The sequence below is a fragment of the Podarcis muralis genome, chromosome 1, assembly GCF_964188315.1.
Source record: "Podarcis muralis chromosome 1, rPodMur119.hap1.1, whole genome shotgun sequence".
Classification (NCBI taxonomy): Eukaryota; Metazoa; Chordata; class Lepidosauria; order Squamata; family Lacertidae; genus Podarcis; species Podarcis muralis.
Genome location: NC_135655.1, coordinates 82,349,904 through 82,369,629, shown reverse-complemented (window position 1 = coordinate 82,369,629; position 19,726 = coordinate 82,349,904). Strand labels below are relative to the sequence as shown.

Sequence of the window (19,726 nt, the reverse complement as noted above, 5' to 3'; positions counted from 1 at the left end):
AAATACCCAAAGTAGTATATGCAAAAGCAGTAAAATGCAAAAGCAGTACAAACAGAACACCTAAGTGCCCTCATAACATTATTGGAAAGAACAGGTCACTTATAATATTGTATAGTTTCTTTTCATCCTATGCAGATTATAAGAAAACAAGTTTTCTTACTTTTGGAGGTTGTGCTTTCCTGACATTTTTAAAGGAAAGCAATAATTTGATGAATTAACACAATTTGAGCTCAGAAAACCATGTAGAAGATGATACAGTAAGGTGCCTTTGTGAAGCCTTTATGCAGAATAGTCACAAGCCGGAATCTTTGATATGTCTGCATCAAGGAAGACAGCAATTTACCACTGTGTTGCAGCTGCTAAGATAGCAAAAATTACCATATTCAGGTCAAATTCTCCTTAAATGGTTCTCATTTGTGGTAACTTACCTGTGAAGCACGTAATGGATTATGCATTGTCTCATTGCAGGAACTGTTGCTTTTGAAGGTTTGCGTTAATCATCATGCTGTTGAGACCAAGTCCCTGGAGAACTTGACGGAAGCTGGTGAAGGGTTCAGGAGGAAAGGGACTGTTGGATATCCAAACCAAAGAGTTACAAGTATATCACGATACTGCAGGGGTAAAACATGAATCAATGAAGGTTGGTGTCCTAAGTTTTTAGGATGGAAACACCAGTGCTCATATTAACCAGCGCTCAGAAAGCTTTTGAAATGCTTTCCCTTGTTTCCACTACAGGAAAACAGCCCTAAATGGCTCAGGTGCCAAATACCTGAAAGACCGTCTCCTTCCCTAAAGACCCTCTCAGGCGCTGAGATCAGCAGAGGAAGCCCTCTTGGTAGTTCCTCTGCTCTCAGAGGCTCAGGCAGTGGTGGCATTCTCTGTGGCAGCCTCTTAATTTGTGGAACTCCCTCCTCACAGAGGTGTGTCTGGCACCTTCATTATACAACTTCTGGAGAGTGCTGAAGACGTACTTCTTTACCCTGGCCTTTGAAACTTGAGGTGTATGTTTTCAGGACCCACCTTATTTTTATGATTGTCATTTTTTTTTTAAATGATGTTGTGCTTTAATGTGATAACCCACCCTGGAAGCTTAGGGTGAAAGGTGGGCAATCAATCAATCAATAAATGTGGACTTCGGATATGTGAATGTGACACAGGCATCTTGGCCCCACTGTCCAGCAGTCACCAAATGAAGTTTGTTTCTGGCCTAGATTGGAGGGGTGGCAGATATTCCTCACTGCAAGGGTGATGGAACTCATTGGGTAGCTCACCCCCAGAGACTGATGGAACCTGTTGGATTCCTGAATGCTCTGCCAGGCTTTCCAGTGGAGAAAGCTGTTGATCATGGTCTCGCTGTGGAATGGGAAGATGAGACAGGTGGTTGATAGAGTCACTGCTAAATGTCCACTCCAGCATTGTGGAACCCAAGTGTCTCCGGGGTATTCTGGTGAGCTACAGGCTATGAAACAAGCCAGATGAAGACTAGAGTACAAATGATGCAATTCATATTTTGAAGTCAACCCAACACTGGTTAGTACACAGAATCATGTCTCCCATGTGGCAGGTGTCCTGAGCACACCCAGCCCAAAGATGACAAATGGATGGTAGTTTAATTCTTTATTGACAAAGCACACACAGTAGGTGCACTAAACACACCCGCTTCTGGTGCCTAAGTAGCTTGCATCCTCTCCTCCTTGTGCTCCAAGCTGGACTGTTGGAGCAACAGCACGGCCATGCCTCTGCCCAAACTTACGTACCATCATCTGATGGCATGCACAATAGCAACCTGAAACTTCTCCTACACAGAAGTTGCTGCTGTGCCTGCTTCTTCAAGCCCTTTGTGGTCCTGGAAGACTGCAAGGAAGGGACGGAAGGCAACCAACCCCCTTCCTTTGGCAAGTGGTCAAGAGAGGAACTGCAGGCATTTTGAATGTCATGCATTATCTAGATCATTCTAATCTGGGTCCACACCTGGCCATGAGATGGAGCCAGTCTTGGTTGCTCTGATGGATGACCATTACCAAGAGTGGGACATGGGAAGTTCAAGCTTTCTCCTGCATCTCTGTCTCTCTGTGACCTTGGATTCCTCCATCTTGGGCTGGCTCTGTGGGATGGGAATTGAAGGCACTGTGTCCTGGTAGTTCTTGTTCTACCTACTGTACATGGTCATGTCCAGTAGCATTGGGGAAGTGCTTTTCAGCACCCTGGCAATTATGCTTTGGAGTGCTGCTGGAGCACTGTTGTATACCCAGTGTGTGTGTGTGTGTGTGTGTGTGTGTGGATCTAGCCTTGAAGACATAGCAAATATTTCTAGAAGATTACAGATTCACTTAAATGGAAGTTAAGTACTTAAGTACCCCATGTCACCAGACTAGAATACTTGAAAATATCTAAAAGGTAATCCATATCAGTGGGTAATTTACAGAGAATTGCTGTACTTTACAGGGGATTACAATACCATCAGTTACATGAAATGTTTAAATTAGATAGAAAAAAATGTTTTTCACCCCAAAGCTCACAATTCGAGAAAGAATTTCTACAAAACAAAGAGAAACTTTTGTACAAAATATATAAGTTGTTATTGGACTGGGAAACAAAAGACGGGCGTGTTAAAGCACACTGGGTGATAGATATAGGACAAAACACAGATTTTAACCTCTGGGGGAAACTGAAAAAGTGATTTGAAGTTTACAGCATGTTATTATTTGAAGGAGAACTACTTGAAAATGATTTACAGATAGTATCTAACTCTGAGTAGGCTTGCGAAAATGTATAAGGCTGAATCAGATAAGTGCTGGAGATGCAAATATGTGGAGGGAACATTCTTTCATATGAGATGGATTTGTAAAAGGGTAAAAGAGTATTGGGAAATGATCCATAATAAACAGAGTCTTTTCTGTTGGGGGTAACTCAGACTGAAATTCCCAAGTGTCAAAAAAGGTTATTTATGTATACTACTACTGCGGCCTGTGTAAAGCCCCAAAATGGAAAACGAGCGAGGTCTCAACCAAAGAATGGCAACTTAAACTGACAGAATATAAGCAGCTCGGATACTTAACATATAGACTCAGAGAACAAGAAGAACACGTATTTAGAGAATATTGGAAAACATTTATTGAATATATGGGAAATAATTGTGTACAGCTGAAAACGTTGGCAGCATTAAGATAAATTCAACAGTATAAATAGTTGTGATGGATGCAATAATGGAATACTGAATGGTATAGTTTTTGTAAAATATTCAGGGATTTATGATATGTAATGAACCATGGAAAGGGAAGAAGGAAAGTCATTGATATTTTAAGGATGTAAAAATGAGTATTTTAATTGTAAACTAGAAAATTTAATAAAAATTATATACAAAAAAATAAAAGCTCATCTATATGACTTGAAAACCTTTTAAAGTAGCAAGCTATAGTAAGTGAGAAGATGCACTTTTACCTGTTACTCTCTTCATTGCCTCCTTCACCTCCTTGTTCCTCAGACTGTAGATTAAGGGGTTGAGCATTGGGATGACAAAGGCATAAAATAGAGAGGCTGTTTTATTCTGATCCCCTGAATAGTTGGAACTTGGCTGTAAATATGTAAACAGGCCAGTTCCATAGAATATGATCACAGCAATCAGGTGGGAGATGCAGGTGGAAAAGGCTTTCTTGCGGCCCTTGGCTGACTTCATATGGAGCACCGTGAAAAGGATGTACAGGTAAGAACTCAGGATTATCAAGAGAGAGCCCAATATATTGATTCCAGCACACATGAAAACTAGTGTTTCAGCTATGGATGTATCAGAACATGAGAGCTTGAGTAGTGGGGGGATCTCACAGAAGAAATGGTTGATTTCATTAGACTGGCAAAAACACAAAGTACCTGCCAAAGTGGTATGAATGATTGAGTTCAAGAAGCCGGCTGTGAATGCTCCGCCAGCCATCTTGACGCATCGGGTGTGTGACATGATTGATGTGTACAACAAAGGGTTGCAGATGGCCACATAGCGGTCATAAGCCATTAGCCCAAAAAGAATGCATTCTGTACTTACCAGAGCAACAAAGAAATACAATTGGATGAAGCATCCCAGGAAAGAAATGGTTCTCTTCTCTGATAGTAAAGTTCTTAAGGCTTTGGGGGTGATGTTGGAGGAATAGCAAAAATCTAAGAAAGCCAGATTACTGAGGAAAAAGTACATGGGGGTGTGCAGCTGAGAGTCCATTCGGATCAGCAAAATGATCCCTAGGTTGCCCACCACAGTGATAACATAGATCAGCAGCAACAATGTGAAGATGGGAATCTTCAGTTCTGGTACATCTACAAGTCCCACAAAGATAAATTCAGACACAACACTGGTATTTTCTGTAGACATTTTTGTAGCTGATTTATTCCTGCTATTTTTATTTTGAATGAAGACGGATCTTTATATGATTTCAGTTGGGGGAGAGGATGGATTCAGCTGGGAAGAGCGAATGATATACCTTCAGTAGTCATAACCAAAAAAATCTGGTTGTACTAAGTAATGCATTTCCTGGGTTGTCAATGTGTACAGACAGCTTGTGTGCCTTAGGTTGTAGAGCATAATTTTTCTTTTTCTTCTCAATCTGCAAATAAAAAATAAAGTAAGCCTTTTCTGTCTGGATTTTCACTGTTTGAAAAATGGCAACCTTATGTCAGAGATCTCCACTGTACATGGGCACACATGCACAAATTCCCAACTTCCCTGTTCATTCACTGATTAGAAATGGAGTTTCTTGTTGAACTGAATGCAACTGTATTTTCTCAGGGTCTTTTTTTAAAAAAAGAACCCTCAGTAAATTATATGTAATTAGTTACACATTTTTTACGTAAGTACTGTGCTACTACACTAATAGATGATTCATTTCCCTAACTCTCTGAATTATATGGCCCTGAAGAAAGTAGTTGTCCACCCATGAATGATGGGCAATACCTCCATCATTCATGGATGAACAACAGTTACTATGGGGGATGATGGTGTTGTGATTGGCTGTTACCTGTGTCCCTATTGTTAAATAGAGAGATAGGGGGCAGGTCTGGATAAGGTAATGAGTCTGTGCATGACACAAGTATGTGTCGATTGCTGAGGGACTGCAGTTATCAGCAATGTGGATTTTGGGGGTCCTGTCTGGATAATGCCCTTAGACCCTTCCAATTATTGGGCTCCTGTACCCAGTGAGGGCTGGAATCTAACAGAGGAGATTGCTGAACTAGTCAGAGAAGTTTCCTTGTAATAGAATGGCTTTAGCTGACCCCTTAAGTATCCTCTTCGGCATCCAAAACGAATGAGCTAGGCTATCACTAGGTGATGGTGCCTTCCAGACTAATAGGGGGGCCTTTCATTCACTTGTGCTCACCTAGCTGCTAGATAGGAAAACAATAGTCTGGTGGGTGGGTGTGAACTGAGCTGGAAGCAGGCTGGAAGCTGGAGAAACAGAGACATGCTGGAACTGTGCTATATTCAAAGCTGGGGCTGATAGAGAAACAAGATCTGTTGGGGTGTTAATGCTGTGAGCCCCTCCATCTTATGCTCAGGTTGTATACTGTATGTGTCTAAATGAAACTAGGTATCTTAATGCACCACAGTCTTCGCTGAGCTTCATTCCAAGGAAAACGAAATCTGAAAAAGTGCTGGAACCTCTAAAATCTCCCACCACTTGGAGATTGGGGCTGCCTGAAACAGTATTAACATTTCTTTGGAGGATGATTCCATCTGATGCCTTCACCGTAGTCCTCCCATTTCAGATATATACACTGTTCACTCTCCTCTCCCCCCCCATCTCACATTCTAACTACCCAAATGCCCCATTCACATCAAGCAGTACTCACCCATCCCTAAAAATACACAACCCATTCTCTCATGCACACACTCTTTCATATATATGCGTGTCTGCACCACACACAGAGAAAGTATAGACACACACATTCACACACATTCACCATTCATATCCACAGTCAGAAGCACTGTAAAAGGGCAATAATGTTGGAACACATGTAACTTGATGGGATCAGAAACTACCTACCTGTATGACTACGAAGAAAGTCACTTGACATTGGAAGTGCCCCACCACCAACCTTCAGAAGTGTTTTCTTTCTGTGACTCAGTGACTGAGCTACAATGTACCTTTAAGTTCTCAATAAAGTAATCATCCTAGTAAGTAAAGAGTGTGGGGCTGATTTCATTCATGGTCAGGTCTACCCCATCTGCTGAGGTTTACAAAAGAACTATATCTTTCTGCCACTATGCCTTAAATTCCTTTTGGCAAGTATTCATGTGGGAACAAAAATGTTTATACTAATATACTAATTATCAGGGAACTTAATCTCCAAGGAATAAGAAAGATCCAGAGACTCAGAAGTTGTCATTTCCATATTATCGGACCAGGTAAAAGGTAGACCAGTAACAGACACAACTTTATTCACTGAGCTTGCAAGCAACACAGACCCCATTTCCAAGGCAAGGATGAACTCAGTTCAGCTGCTTCTCCACATAGTATAAACTCTTTCACCCTCCCTCTAGCTCTGCAGACAAATGCTTGTACTACCATGTGAAGTATGAAACCAACCACCCTAGTTCTTTAGACTCTTTCACAAATGTATATTCTATCTTTCTGAACATTAGGGCACTTCTGTACAGCCGGCTGAGAAAAGTCTGTGTACTTTCTCCAAGATCATTAAAATGGCCAACCAAGATTGCTTCTGTCCTACCTTGATTACATTTCAATTGATTTTCTTCCAAAACTATGAAAAGTTTAGAATTTGCAGTGCCTCCCCAGGATTGAATTGTGGAAGCAATAAGTAAGAGCTGGGTGTCATCAGCATTGTGATGACATCCCACCTCCAAACTACAGGTGACTTCTTCAGGTAGATGCCAAAAGCATGTGAGAGATGATGGAACCATTCAGTGCCTACCTGTCAATGGTCACATTTTAGGAAAACAGTACCCAGCACCATCTTGTATTTCAAGAAGTAGCATAACCACACAGAACAATGTTTTTTCTTCTTTCCCAAAACCTTCTTACCCTTATGGTCCAGAAGGATTCTACACTGGGTGTGGATGAAAGAAATCATCAGAGTCCAAAAAAGTCTAGAGGACCCCAGGTTTCCCACCCATTTCAGGCAATTTGGGAACACATGCATCCAGCTCTGCCATCATTTTTGCATTGCTTCTTTCTTGCAAATTTTGAGGGCCTCTTTTTGGGGTGTGATTTCTAATAGCTCAATGCTCATTGTATCAGGGTGAATACTTGACTATCAACTCCAAATACAATGGGGATCCATATGTTCTCTAAAATGTTTAAAAATATGGTAAAGAACATAGACAGTTCTGTTGCATTACAGATATGTTTAAATGAAGAACATGCTTAAGTACTTTACATAACAAGGCTAGAGGACTTGAATAAAATCTAACGTGCTATCGAACTGATTTGACAGTCTGTTGATATAGTATTTTATAGTAAATGTGAAAATGCATTCTTATCCATCACTCTCTTCATTGCCTCCTTCACCTCCTTGTTCCTCAGACTGTAAATTAAGGGGTTGAGCATTGGGATGACAAAGGAATAGAACATTGACACAACTTTATTCTGATCCTCTGAATAGTTGGAACTAGGTTGTAAGTAAATATATATAGTAGTTCCATAGAATATGATCACAGCAATCAGATGGGAGATGCAGGTGGAAAAGGCTTTCTTGCGGCCCTTGGCTGACTTCATCTGGAGCACCGTGAAAAGGATGTACAGGTAAGAACTCAGTATTATCAAGAGAGAGCCTAACATATTGATTCCAGCACACATGAAAACTAGTGTTTCAGCTATGGATGTATCAGAACATGAGAGCTTGAGTAGTGGGGGGATCTCACAGAAGAAATGGTTGATTTCATTAGACTGGCAAAAAGACAAAGTACCTACCAAAGTGGTATGAATGATTGAGTTCAAGAAGCCGGCTGTGAATGCTCCGCCAGCCATCTTGATGCATCGGGTGTGTGACATGATTGAAGTGTACAACAAAGGGTTGCAGATGGCCACATAGCGGTCATAAGCCATCAGCCCAAAAAGCATGAACTCTGTGCTTGCCAGAGCAACAAAGAAATACAATTGGATGAAGCATCCTAGGAAAGAAATGGTTCTCCTCTCTGATAGGAAATTGCTTAAGGCTTTGGGGGTGATGTTGGAGGAATAGCAAAAATCTAAGAAAGCCAGATTACTGAGGAAAAAGTACATGGGGGTGTGCAGCTGAGAGTCCATTCGGATCAGCAAAATCATCCCTAGGTTGCCCACCACAGTGATAACATAGATCAGCAGCAACAATGTGAAGATGGGAATCTTCAGTTCCGGTACATCTACAAGTCCCACAAAGATAAATTCAGACACAACACTGGTATTTTCTGTGGACATTTTTGTAGCTGATTTATTCCTGCTATTTTTTATTTCGAATGAACATGAATCTTCATATGATTTCAGTTGGAGGAGAGGATGGATTCAGCTGGGAAGAGCGAATGATAACCAAAAAAGTCTGGCTGTACTAAGTAAAGGGCATTTCTTGGGTTGTCAATATGTACCGAAGGCTTGTGTGCCTTAGGTTGTAGAGCATGATTTTGCTTTTTCTTCTCAATCTGCAGATATAAAATAAAATAAGCCTCATCTTAATGTCTAGGGATATTACAAATAATATTTCTATAATTTAACAAATATCATTTGGCAACGTTCCATTCCTTAAACAAGGTTTTTTTTCTTCAATTTTCTGGAAAATCCTTTATCTTTAAAATTTACAGTAATATTTTGCTGCATGAATTTGCATCCGCTTTCTTTTCATTTTCAGGTTAGAGAATTTAAGATGCAATTCATATATATATAGTTATATATATATATATATATATATATAGTTTGAAGCAGTTATCCTAGGCTTACTTACCTGGGACTAAGCCACATTGCATTCAGCTGGAAATACTTCAGGGTAGACTTGTATGGGATTTTCTTCTTAATAACTTAATAACTAAATAAGACATACAGATCTATATATTTTAGTGCTTTAGCCTATAGTTGTCACCTTGTTCTAGGAAGGACTGTGTAGGCATACCAGGGGGCTGCCACATGCACATCTTCTGCTTGAGGGAGAACTCTTATGTTTGTGTCTGGTTTAAAGACAGCCCTGCCATTAGGCAGAGTAAGGCAGCCATGAAAAGTAGAGTGGGAAACAGCCGCTAAGCATCAGGGAGCTCTGTGTACCCAGTGAGGGTTAGAATCTAACCGAGGAGGTAGCTGAACTAGTCTGAGAAGTTCCTTGTAATAGAATGGCTTTAGCTGACCTCTTAAGTATCCTCTTCGGCATCCAAAACGAATGAGCTAGGCTATCACTAGGTGATGGTGCCTTCCAGACTAATAGGGGGGCCTTTCATTCACTTGTGCTCACCTAGCTGCTAGATAGGAAAACAATAATCTGGTGGGTGGGTGTGAACTGAGCTGGAAGCAGGCTGGAAGCTGGAGAAACAGAGACATGCTGGAACTGTGCTATATCCAAAGCTGGGACTGATAGAGAAACAAGATCTGTTGGGGTGTTAATGCTGTGAGCCCCTCCATCTTATGCTCAGGTTATATACTGTATGTTTCTAAATGAAACTAGATATCCTACATGCACCACAGAAATAAACCCTGGTTTGATTACACCTGTTTTGAGGCCAAGAGAGCCCTGCAACATGCTTACGAAGCCGCCCTGACAGCCAAAACTTCTGTCAGACCGCAAGCCTATCTTGCCGTCTGTGCCCTAAAAAAAGAGTATAAAGACCTAATAATCCACCAAAAGGATGCCTATACCAGAAAATGTTTCTGGAATTAATTAGTGCTGCAAAAGCAAAAGATCAGACACTATTCTGGAAAGTGGTAGCTTCTGGCACCCATAAGGATATTTCCCCCTTAACCTCACAAATTCCCCCTAACCTTTGGGGCTCATTCTTGTAATCTTTGTGTGAGGACGCTGAACCTCCGTTACGGAATTATAATATAGAACAACTGGCTAAATGGCCGCCAGTTTCAGTAACTGAAGTGAAATCATTTATAAACCAGCTGAAAACGGCCAAAGCCCCAGGCCCAGACGGCATTACGCCAGAAACGATAAAAGCACAGGCGGATTGGTGGGCACCTTTCTTAGACATCCTCTTTACTTACATAGATGACACTGGTCGCATCCAAGGGAATGGGGAACAGCCATAATTGTCCCATTCTATAAAAAGGGTAATAGAGGGGACCCAGCGAATTACATTCCGATCAGTTTATTAAGTGTGATTAGTAAACTCTACTCAAAGCACCTCCTTAATAAGTTTACAGAATGGCTAGAGAATGAAGATATCCTGGCAATAGAACAAGCGGGCTTTAGACCTGGAAGGTCCATGATAGATCACTGTCTAACGTTGCAACATCTCATCGATAAATACATATCAGGAGGGCAGGCCTCACTATATGCTGCTTCCGTTGATCTAAAAGCAGCCTTCGATACAGTCTCCAGAACCAGACTCTGGGATAGACTACAGGGTACCACTATAGATAGAAGGCTTCTGTTCCTAATTCAGGCACTGCACGCAAACACGGCTCTTAGAGTCAGGTGTAGCCGCCTAGGATATCTAACAGACCCCATTAAAACCTTCAAGGGAGTCAGGCAAGGGTGCCTTTTGGCCCCTCTACTATTCAATTTCTATTTAAATAATTTAGGATCTGCACTCAATGACTTAGAACTCCACCCTCTGAAGCTCACAAACTGGCATATTTCAGTCCTGTTATATGCCGATGATGCGGTAATAATCTAGAACCCCCATTGGGCTCAAAAGAGCACCAGGAAAGCTTACAGCATACTGTGAAACTGAATGTCTCAAAATCAACTATCAAAAGACCAAGATACTCAGTTTTGGGGGAAAACCAAAGTTTAGAAGCTGGGAACTTCGAGGCCATAAATTAGAACAAGTCACAAATTATAAGTATCTAGGAATGGTGGTACGGGCCTCAGGAACAAACGTCACATAAACTTCATCAGCAGCTCAGCAGAAAAAACCGCAAATTGTATTCTTAAATTTTTTAGACCAGAAGGGGGCTTTTTCGTCCCCGCGTCACTAAAATTATACAAGGCCAAAACGTTGACACAGCTCCTTTATGGATCCTTTCTGGGCCCACCTTCCTCTGCTTTCTCACCCCTTGAGAGAGTTCAATCTAAACTCCTTAGGGCTCTCCTACAAGTCCCCAGATGTGTTTCAAATGCATGGGTTAGACTAGAAATGGGGATGATGAGAGTGGAGGCTTAAATCTGCCTAACATCAATTTACAAATGGCTGACATTGAATCTGCTGCCCCGAGGAATAGCCCCACTGATCCTCTGAGACCAGTTCCAGTCAGGCTGGCTGACAGCAGTCCTGAACACCCTTCAGAAACTGGGCTTTGTCCCTCAAGCCCTTCTAAGTCTGGGGTTGGGCCAGGCAAAAGCTATGGTCAGGCAAAGAATCACAGACACCGAGAGACAACAGGACTGCTCAAGGTGCCCTGACTATAAAATTGGAGAAATCAAGAGATATATAGCCATACCGGCAGCATATCTCTTCTTTCTCGTATCCAAAAATGCTAGAAGGGCCTTTACACTCGCCAGAAGCTTGGCTCTGCCCTCGCTGGTCCTGGAAGGAGCCTTTAAAAAAAGTCCCATATGCTCAGAGACTTTGCGCCTGTTCATTGGGGGATATAGGAAGCCTTGTTCTTTAGATGTCCCTTTTATGAAGAGGCATGTTGTAAAACCATTGATCCCCTACTGGTGAGGCTCGCTGAGCTACTGGAAAAATAAAAAATTGACCTTTTCCTGTTAGGCAAAGATCATAAGACGACCCGGATGGTAGCCAGATTCTGTGTACAGATCTGTACGCTCACACCATCCCCTGACTCAAACTAGTTCATGAAGAAAATCCCCAAACTCGGTTCCATGGCTGACTCTGGGTCATATCTATGCAGTAGCTTATCTTAAAGTTTTAAGTGTCTATATGCTTATCGCATTTATAAATTTTAAATTTATTGCGCTACATTGCTTTAACTGTTTGTTTTCTTTCTGGGATTGTACCCCAAGTGTGCTTTATAAGCTGGTCTTCGGCCATAATAAATTATCTATCTATCATGCACCACAGTCTTCGCTGAGCTTCATTCCAGGAAAACAAACCCTAAAAAATCACTGGAAACCCTAAAATCTCCCACCACTTGGAGATTGGGGATGCCTGGAACAGTATTAACATTTTTTTGGAGGACGATTCCATCTGATGCCTTCACTGAAGTCCTCCCATTTCACATATATACACTGTTCACTCCCCCCCCAACACCCCACATTCTAACTACCCAAATGCCCAATTCACATCAAGCAGTATTCACTCATCCCTAAAAATACACAACCCATTCTGTCATGCACACACTCTTTCATATATATGCGTGTCTGCACCACACACAGAGAGAGACAAACATGCACACAAAGCCACCATTCATATCCCCAGTCGGAAGCACTGTAAAAGGGCAATAATGATAGAACACATGTAACTTGGTGGGATCAGAAAATACCTACCTGTATGACTACAAAGAAAGTCACTTGACAGTGGAAGTGCCCCACCACCAACCTTCAGAAGTGTTTTCTCTCTGTGACTCAGTGATTGAGCTACAATGTACCTTTAAGTCCTCAATAAAGTAATCATCCTAGTAAGCAAAGAGTGTGGGGCTGATTTCATTCTGGGTCAGGTCTACCCCATCTGCTGAGGTTAACAAAAGAACTATATCTTTCTGCCACTGTGCCTTAAATTGCTTTTGCAAGTATTCCTATGGGAACAAATATTTTTATACTAATTAGAGTATACATTTTTTTATCAGTGAACTTAATCTCCAAGGAATAAGAAAGATCCAGAGACCCAGAAGTTGTTATTTCCATATTATTGGACCAGGTAAAAGGTGGACCATTAACAGACACAACTTTATTGATTGAGCTTGCGAGCAACATAGACCACATTACCAAGGCAAGGATGAACTCAGTTCAGCTGCTTCTCCACATAGTATAAACTCTTTCCATAACCCTCTAGCCCTGCAGATAAATGCTTGTACTACCACATGAGGTATGAAACCAACCACCCTAGTTCTTTAGATTCTTTCACAAATGTATATTCTATCTTTCTGAACATTAGGGCACTTCTGTACAGCCGGCTGAGAAAAGTCTGTGTACTTCCTCCAAGATCATTAAAATGGCCAACTAAGATTGCTTCTGTCCTACCTTGATTACATTTCAATTGATTTTCTTCCAAAACTATGACAAGTTTAGAATTTGCAGTGCCTCGCCAGAATTGAATAGTGGAAGCAATAAGTAAGAGCTGGTCTGCCTGGACCAAACTACAGGTGACTTCTACAGGTAGATGTCAAAAGCAAGGGAGACAAGATACAACAATTCAGGGCCTACCTGTCAAAGGTCACATTTTAGGGAAACAGTACCCAGCACCAACTTGTATTTCAGGAAGTACACAGAACAATGTTTTCTTCTTCTTCCCCAAAACCTTCTTACCCTTATGGTCCAGAAGGATTCTACACTGGGTGTGGATGAAAGAAATCATCAGAGTCCAAAGAAATCTGGAGGACCCCAGGTTTCCCACCCATTTCAGGCAATTTGGGAACACATGCATTCAGCTCTACCATCATTTTTGCATTGCTTCTTTCTTGCAAATTTTGAGGGCCTCTTTCTGGGGAGTGTTTTCTAATAGCTCAATGCTCATTGTATCAGGGTGAATACTTGACTATCAACTCCAAATCCAATGGGGATCCATATGTTCTCTAAAATGTTTAAAAATATGGTAAAGAACATGGACAGTTCTGTTGCATTACAGATATGCTTAAATGAAGAACATGCTTAAATACTTTACATAACAAGGCTAGAGTACTTGAATAAAATCTAACGTGCTATCGAACTGATTTGACAGTCTGTTGATATAGTATTTTATAGTAAATGTGAAAATGCATTCTTATCCATCACTCTCTTCATTGCCTCCTTCACCTCCTTGTTCCTCAGACTGTAAATTAAGGGGTTGAGCATTGGGATGACAAAGGCATAAAACATTGACCCAAATTTATTCTGATCCTCTGAATAGTTGGAACTAGGTTGCAAATATATAAACAGGCCAGTTCCATAGAATATGATCACAGCAATCAGGTGGGAGATACAGGTGGAAAAGGCTTTCTTGCAGCCCTTGGCTGACTTCATCTGGAGCACCGTGAAAAGGATGTACAGGTAAGAACTCAGTATTATCAAGAGAGAGCCTAACATATTGATTCCAGCACACATGAAAACTAGTGTTTCAGCTATGAATGTATCAGAACATGAGAGCTTGAGTAGTGGGGGGATCTCACAGAAGAAATGGTTGATTTCATTAGACTGGCAAAAAGACAAAGTACCTACCAAAGTGGTATGAATGATTGAGTTCAAGAAGCCGGCTGTGAATGCTCCGCCAGCCATCTTGACGCATCGGGTGTGTGACATGATTGATGTGTACAACAAAGGGTTGCAGATGGCCACATAGCGGTCATAAGCCATCAGCCCAAAAAGAATGCATTCTGTACTTACCAGAGCAACAAAGAAATACAGCTGGATGAAGCATCCCAGGAAAGAAATGGTTCTCCTCTCTGATAGGAAATTGCTTAAGGCTTTGGGGGTGATGTTGGAGGAATAGCAAAAATCTAAGAAAGCCAGATTACTGAGGAAAAAGTACATGGGGGTGTGCAGCTGAGAGTCCATTCGGATCAGCAAAATCATCCCTAGGTTGCCCACCACAGTGATAACATAGATCAGCAGCAACAATGTGAAGATGGGAATCTTCAGTTCCGGTACATCTACAAGTCCCCCCAAGATAAATTCAGACACAACACTGGTATTTTCTGTGGACATTTTTGTAGCTGATTTATTCCTGCTATTTTTTATTTCGAATGAACATGAATCTTCATATGATTTCAGTTGGAGGAGAGGATGGATTCAGCTGGGAAGAGCGAATGATAACCAAAAAAGTCTGGCTGTACTAAGTAAAGGGCATTTCTTGGGTTGTCAATATGTACCGAAGGCTTGTGTGCCTTAGGTTGTAGAACATGATTTTGCTTTTTCTTCTCAATCTGCAGATATAAAATAAAATAAGCCTCATCTTAACGTCTAGGGATATTACAAACAATATTTCTATAATTTAACAAATATCATTTTGCAACGTTCCATTGCTTAAACAAGTTTCTTTTCAATTTTCTTGAAAATCCATTATCTTTAAAATTTACACTAATATTTTGCTGTATGAATTTGCATCTGCTTTCTTTTCATTTTCAGGTTAGATAATTTAAGATGCAATTCATATATATATATATATATATATTTGCTTTCGTAGATTTTCACGGGTACAGGAATGCAGGTTTTGGTGTCCTCGGGTGTCTTCCCGTGTAAAAGTTGGGGTGTCTAGGCGACGTTTCGACTGGATCCTGGTCTGTTCCAGTAACAAGAAGCCGAAAGCACCAGCCTGAAGATGACGAGTGAGACCTCGTCGAAACGTCGCCTAGACACCCCAACTTTTACACGGGAAGACACCCGAGGACACCAAAACCTGCATATATATATATATATATATATATATATATATATATATATATAATTTGAAGCTGTTATCCTAGGCTTACTTACCTGGGACTAAGCCCCATTGTGTTCAGTGGGAAATACTCCAGGGTAGAGTTGTATGGGATTTTGTTCTTAATAACTTAATAACTAAATAAGACATACAGAGCTATATATTTTAGTGCTTTAGCCTATAGTTGTCACCTTGTTCTAGGAAGGACTATGCAGGCATACCAGGGGGCTGCCACATGCACATCTTCTGCTCAAGGGAGAACTTATATTTGTGTCAGGTTTAAAGCCAGCCCTGCCATTAGACAGAGTAAGGCAGCCATGAAAAGTAAAGTGGGAAACAGCCGCTAAGCATCAGGGAGCTCTGTGTACCCAGTGAGGGTTTAGAATCGAACAGAGGAGATAGCTGATCTTGTCTGAGAAGTTCCCTTGTAATAGAATGACTTTAGCTGACCCCTGAAGTATCCTCTTCAGCATCCAAAACAAATGAGCTAGGCTACCACTAGGTGATGGTGCCTTCCAGACTAGTAGGTGGGTGTTTCATTCACTTGTGCTCACCTAGCTGCTAGATAGGAAAACAATAATCTGGTGGGTGGGTGTGAACTGAGCTGGAAGCAGGCTGGAAGCTGGAGAAACAGAGACATGCTGGAACTGTGCTATATCCAAAGCTGGGACTGATAGGGAAACACAATCTGGTGGGGTGTTAATGCTGTGAGCCCCTCCATCTTATGTTCAGGTTATATACTGTATGTTTCTAAATGAATCTAGATATCTTAAATGCACCACAGTCTTCACTGAGCTTCATTCCAAGGAAAACGAACCCTGAAAAATTGCTGGAACCCCTAAAATCTCCCACCATGTGGAGACTGGGGCTGCCTGGAACAGTATTAAAATTTCTTTGGAGGATGATTCCATCTGATACCTTCACTGAAGTCCTCCCATTTCACATATATACACTGTTCACTCCTCTCCCCCCCCCATCTCACATTCTAACTACCCAAATGCCCCATTCACATCAAGCAGTATTCACCCATCCCTAAAAGTACACAACCCATTCTCTCATGCACACACTCTTTCATATATATGTGTGTGTTCACCGCACACAGAGAAAGTATAGACACACACATTCACACACATTCACCATTCATATCCACAGTCAGAAGCACTGTAAAAGCACAATAATGATAGAACACATGTAACTTGATGGGATCAGAAACTACCTACCTGTATGACTACGAAGAAAGTCACTTGACATTGGAAGTGCCCCACCACCAACCTTCAGAAGTGTTTTCTTTCTGTGACTCAGTGACTGAGCTACAATGTACCTTTAAGTCCTCAATAAAGTAATCATCCTAGTAAGCAAAGAGTGTCGGGCTGATTTCATTCAGGGTCAGGTCTACCCCATCTGCTGAGGTTAACAAAAGAACTATATCTTTCTGCCACTGTGCCTTAAATTCCTCTTGCAAGCATTCCTATGGGAACAAACATTTTTATACTAATTGGAGCATACACTGTTTTTCAGGGAACCTGATCTCCAAGGATTAAGAAAGATCCAGAGCCTCAGAAGTTGCCATTAACTTATTTATTTTCTATACCACTCTATATTTTTAAGAAAAATCTCAAAGCGGTTTACAGCATTTTAAATCTATAAAACATAAATAAAGCTATCTGAAGAAAGTAAAATATAGAGTATACAGTCAAAGCAGCATAATATAAAACTAAAATATTATCTTAAAAATTTCTAAAAGGTAGATCATTAACAGATACAACTTTATTTATTGGGCTCGCAAGCAACACAGACCACATTTCCAGGGCAGGGATAAACTCAGCTCAGCTGCTTCTCCCGATAGCATAAACTCTTTCACCCTCCCTCTAGCCCTGCAGATAAGTCCTTCTAATACCACGTGAAGTATGAAACAAACCACCCTAGTTCTTTAGATTCTTTCAGAAATGTATATTCTATCTTTCTGAATATAAGGGCACTTCTGTACAAAGAGTCGAGAAAAGTCTGTGTACTTCCTCCAAGATCATTAAAATGGCCAACCAAGGTTGCTTCTGTCCTACCTTGATTACATTTCAATTGATTTTCTTCCAAAACTAGAAAAAGTTTAGAATTTGCAATGCCTCCCCAGGATTGAATTGTGGAAGCAATAAGTAAGAGCTGGGTGTCATCAGCATTGTGATGACATTCCACCCCCAAACTACAGCTAACCTCTTCAGGTAGATGTCAAAAGCATGTGAGAGATGATGGAACCATTCAGTGTCAAAGGTCACATTTCAGCGAAACAGTACCCAGCACCACCTTGTACTTCAGGAAGCAGCATAACCACACAGAAAATTGTTGTCCCCCCAAAAAAAACTTCTTACCGTTGTGGTCCAGAAGGATTCTATGCTGGGTGTGGATGAAGGAAATCATCGGAGTCCAAAGAAATTTGGAGGACCCCAGGTTTCCCACCCATTTTAGGCTAATTTGGGAACACATGCATTCAGCTCTACCGCCATTGCTGCATTGCTCCTTTTTTTGCAAATTTTGAGGACCTCTTTTTGGGGAGTGTCTTCTAATAGCTCAATGCTCATTGTATCAGGGTGGATACCTGACAATCTCCTCCAAATACAAGGTGGATCCATATGTTCTCTAAAATGTTCAAAAACATGGCAAAGAACATAGACATTTCTGTTGCATTACTGATATGTTTAAATGAAGAACAGCTTAAGTACGTTGCATAACAAGGCTAGAGGACTTGAATAAAATCTAATATGCAATCTAATTAATTCGACAGTCTGTTGATATAGTATTTTATAGTAAATGTGAAAATGCATTCTTATCCATCACTCTCTTCATTGCCTCCTTCACCTCCTTGTTCCTCAGACTGTAAATTAAGGGGTTGAGCATTGGGATGACAAAGGAATAGAACATTGACACGACTTTATTCTGATCTTCTGAATAGTTGGAACTAGGTTGCAAATAGACATATATAGTCGTTCCATAGAATATGATCACAGCAATCAGATGGGAGATGCAGGTGGAAAAGGCTTTCTTGCGGCCCTTGGCTGACTTCATCTGGAGCACCGTGAAAAGGATGTACAGGTAAGAACTCAGGATTATCAAGAGAGAGCCTAACATATTGATTCCAGCACAAATGAAAACTAGTGTTTCAGCTATGGATGTATCAGAACATGAGAGCTTGAGTAGTGGGGGGCTCTCACAGAAGAAATGGTTGATTTCATTAGACTGGCAAAAAGACAAAGTACCTACCAAAGTGGTATGAATGATTGAGTTCAAGAAACCGGCTGTGAATGCTCCGCCAGCCATCTTGACGCATCGGGTGTGTGACATGATTGATGTGTACAACAAAGGGTTGCAGATGGCCACATAGCGGTCATAAGCCATTAGCCCAAAAAGCATGAACTCTGTACCTACCAGAGCAACAAAGAAATACAGCTGAATGAAGCATCCCAGGAAAGAAATGTTTCTCTTCTCTGATAGTAAAGTTCTTAAGGCTTTGGGGGTGATGTTGGAAGAATAGCAAAAATCTAAGAAAGCCAGATTACTGAGGAAAAAGTACATGGGGGTGTGAAGCTGAGAGTCCATTCTGATCAGCAAAATCATCCCTAGGTTGCCCACCACAGTGATAACATAGATCAGCAGCAACAATGTGAAGATGGGAATCTTCAGTTCTGGTACATCTGCAAATCCCACAAAAATAAATTCAGATACAACACTGATATTTTTTGTAGACATTTTTGCAGCTGATTTATTCCTGCTGTAGTTATAGTGAATGAACATGGATCTTTGTGCACCTTCAGATGGGGAAGGAAGTGAAGTCTGCAGTGTAGTGTGATGCCTATTTTGACATCTTGCTCTGTGAAGAGGTCATTTGACTTCTCCACCCCCTTGCCAGATATTAAGGGTGTGCGTGGACAGAGGCAGTTGGAGATAGAGTGTGCTGAAATGCCTTCAGAAGTCATAACCCAAAATGTCAGAATGTATCACTGTACTTAATAATGAGTATTTCTGTGATTATCAATTCGTACAGGCTACTTGTGCGCCATAGCTTGCAGAGCATGAATTTCTCCTTTATCCTCAATC

At 41.1% G+C, this 19,726-nt stretch overlaps 5 protein-coding genes across 5 annotated transcripts in view; all 5 read right to left on the bottom strand.

The window, feature by feature from the left end:
• The window catches only part of LOC114601534 (apelin receptor), a 492,419-nt gene that overhangs the window by 180,522 nt on the left and 292,171 nt on the right, over positions 1 to 19,726 (bottom strand). The gene's annotated exons all lie outside the window — the stretch shown is intronic.
• On the bottom strand, positions 3,413 to 4,357 carry LOC114584292 (olfactory receptor 5F1-like). Its single transcript, XM_028706022.2, has one exon. It carries the CDS (start codon positions 4,355 to 4,357, stop codon positions 3,413 to 3,415), a length of 945 nt encoding a protein of 314 aa, XP_028561855.2.
• On the bottom strand, positions 7,455 to 8,399 carry LOC144327867 (olfactory receptor 5F1-like). The gene has a single exon (XM_077929433.1). It carries the CDS (start codon positions 8,397 to 8,399, stop codon positions 7,455 to 7,457), a length of 945 nt encoding a protein of 314 aa, XP_077785559.1.
• LOC114584287 (olfactory receptor 5F1-like) lies at positions 13,984 to 14,928 on the bottom strand. The gene has a single exon (XM_028706009.2). It carries the CDS (start codon positions 14,926 to 14,928, stop codon positions 13,984 to 13,986), a length of 945 nt encoding a protein of 314 aa, XP_028561842.2.
• LOC114584279 (olfactory receptor 5F1-like) lies at positions 18,434 to 19,423 on the bottom strand. The gene has a single exon (XM_077929329.1). The coding sequence runs from the start codon at positions 19,421 to 19,423 to the stop codon at positions 18,434 to 18,436; it is 990 nt and encodes a 329-aa protein (XP_077785455.1).

What these genes read in the sequence shown, in the direction of transcription:
- LOC114584287 (XM_028706009.2), bottom strand. Translation starts at nt 14,928, where the DNA reads ATGTCCACAGAAAATACCAGTGTTGTGTCTGAATTTATCTTGGGGGGA.
- LOC114584292 (XM_028706022.2), bottom strand. Translation starts at nt 4,357, where the DNA reads ATGTCTACAGAAAATACCAGTGTTGTGTCTGAATTTATCTTTGTGGGA.
- LOC114584279 (XM_077929329.1), bottom strand. Translation starts at nt 19,423, where the DNA reads ATGTTCATTCACTATAACTACAGCAGGAATAAATCAGCTGCAAAAATG.
- LOC144327867 (XM_077929433.1), bottom strand. Translation starts at nt 8,399, where the DNA reads ATGTCCACAGAAAATACCAGTGTTGTGTCTGAATTTATCTTTGTGGGA.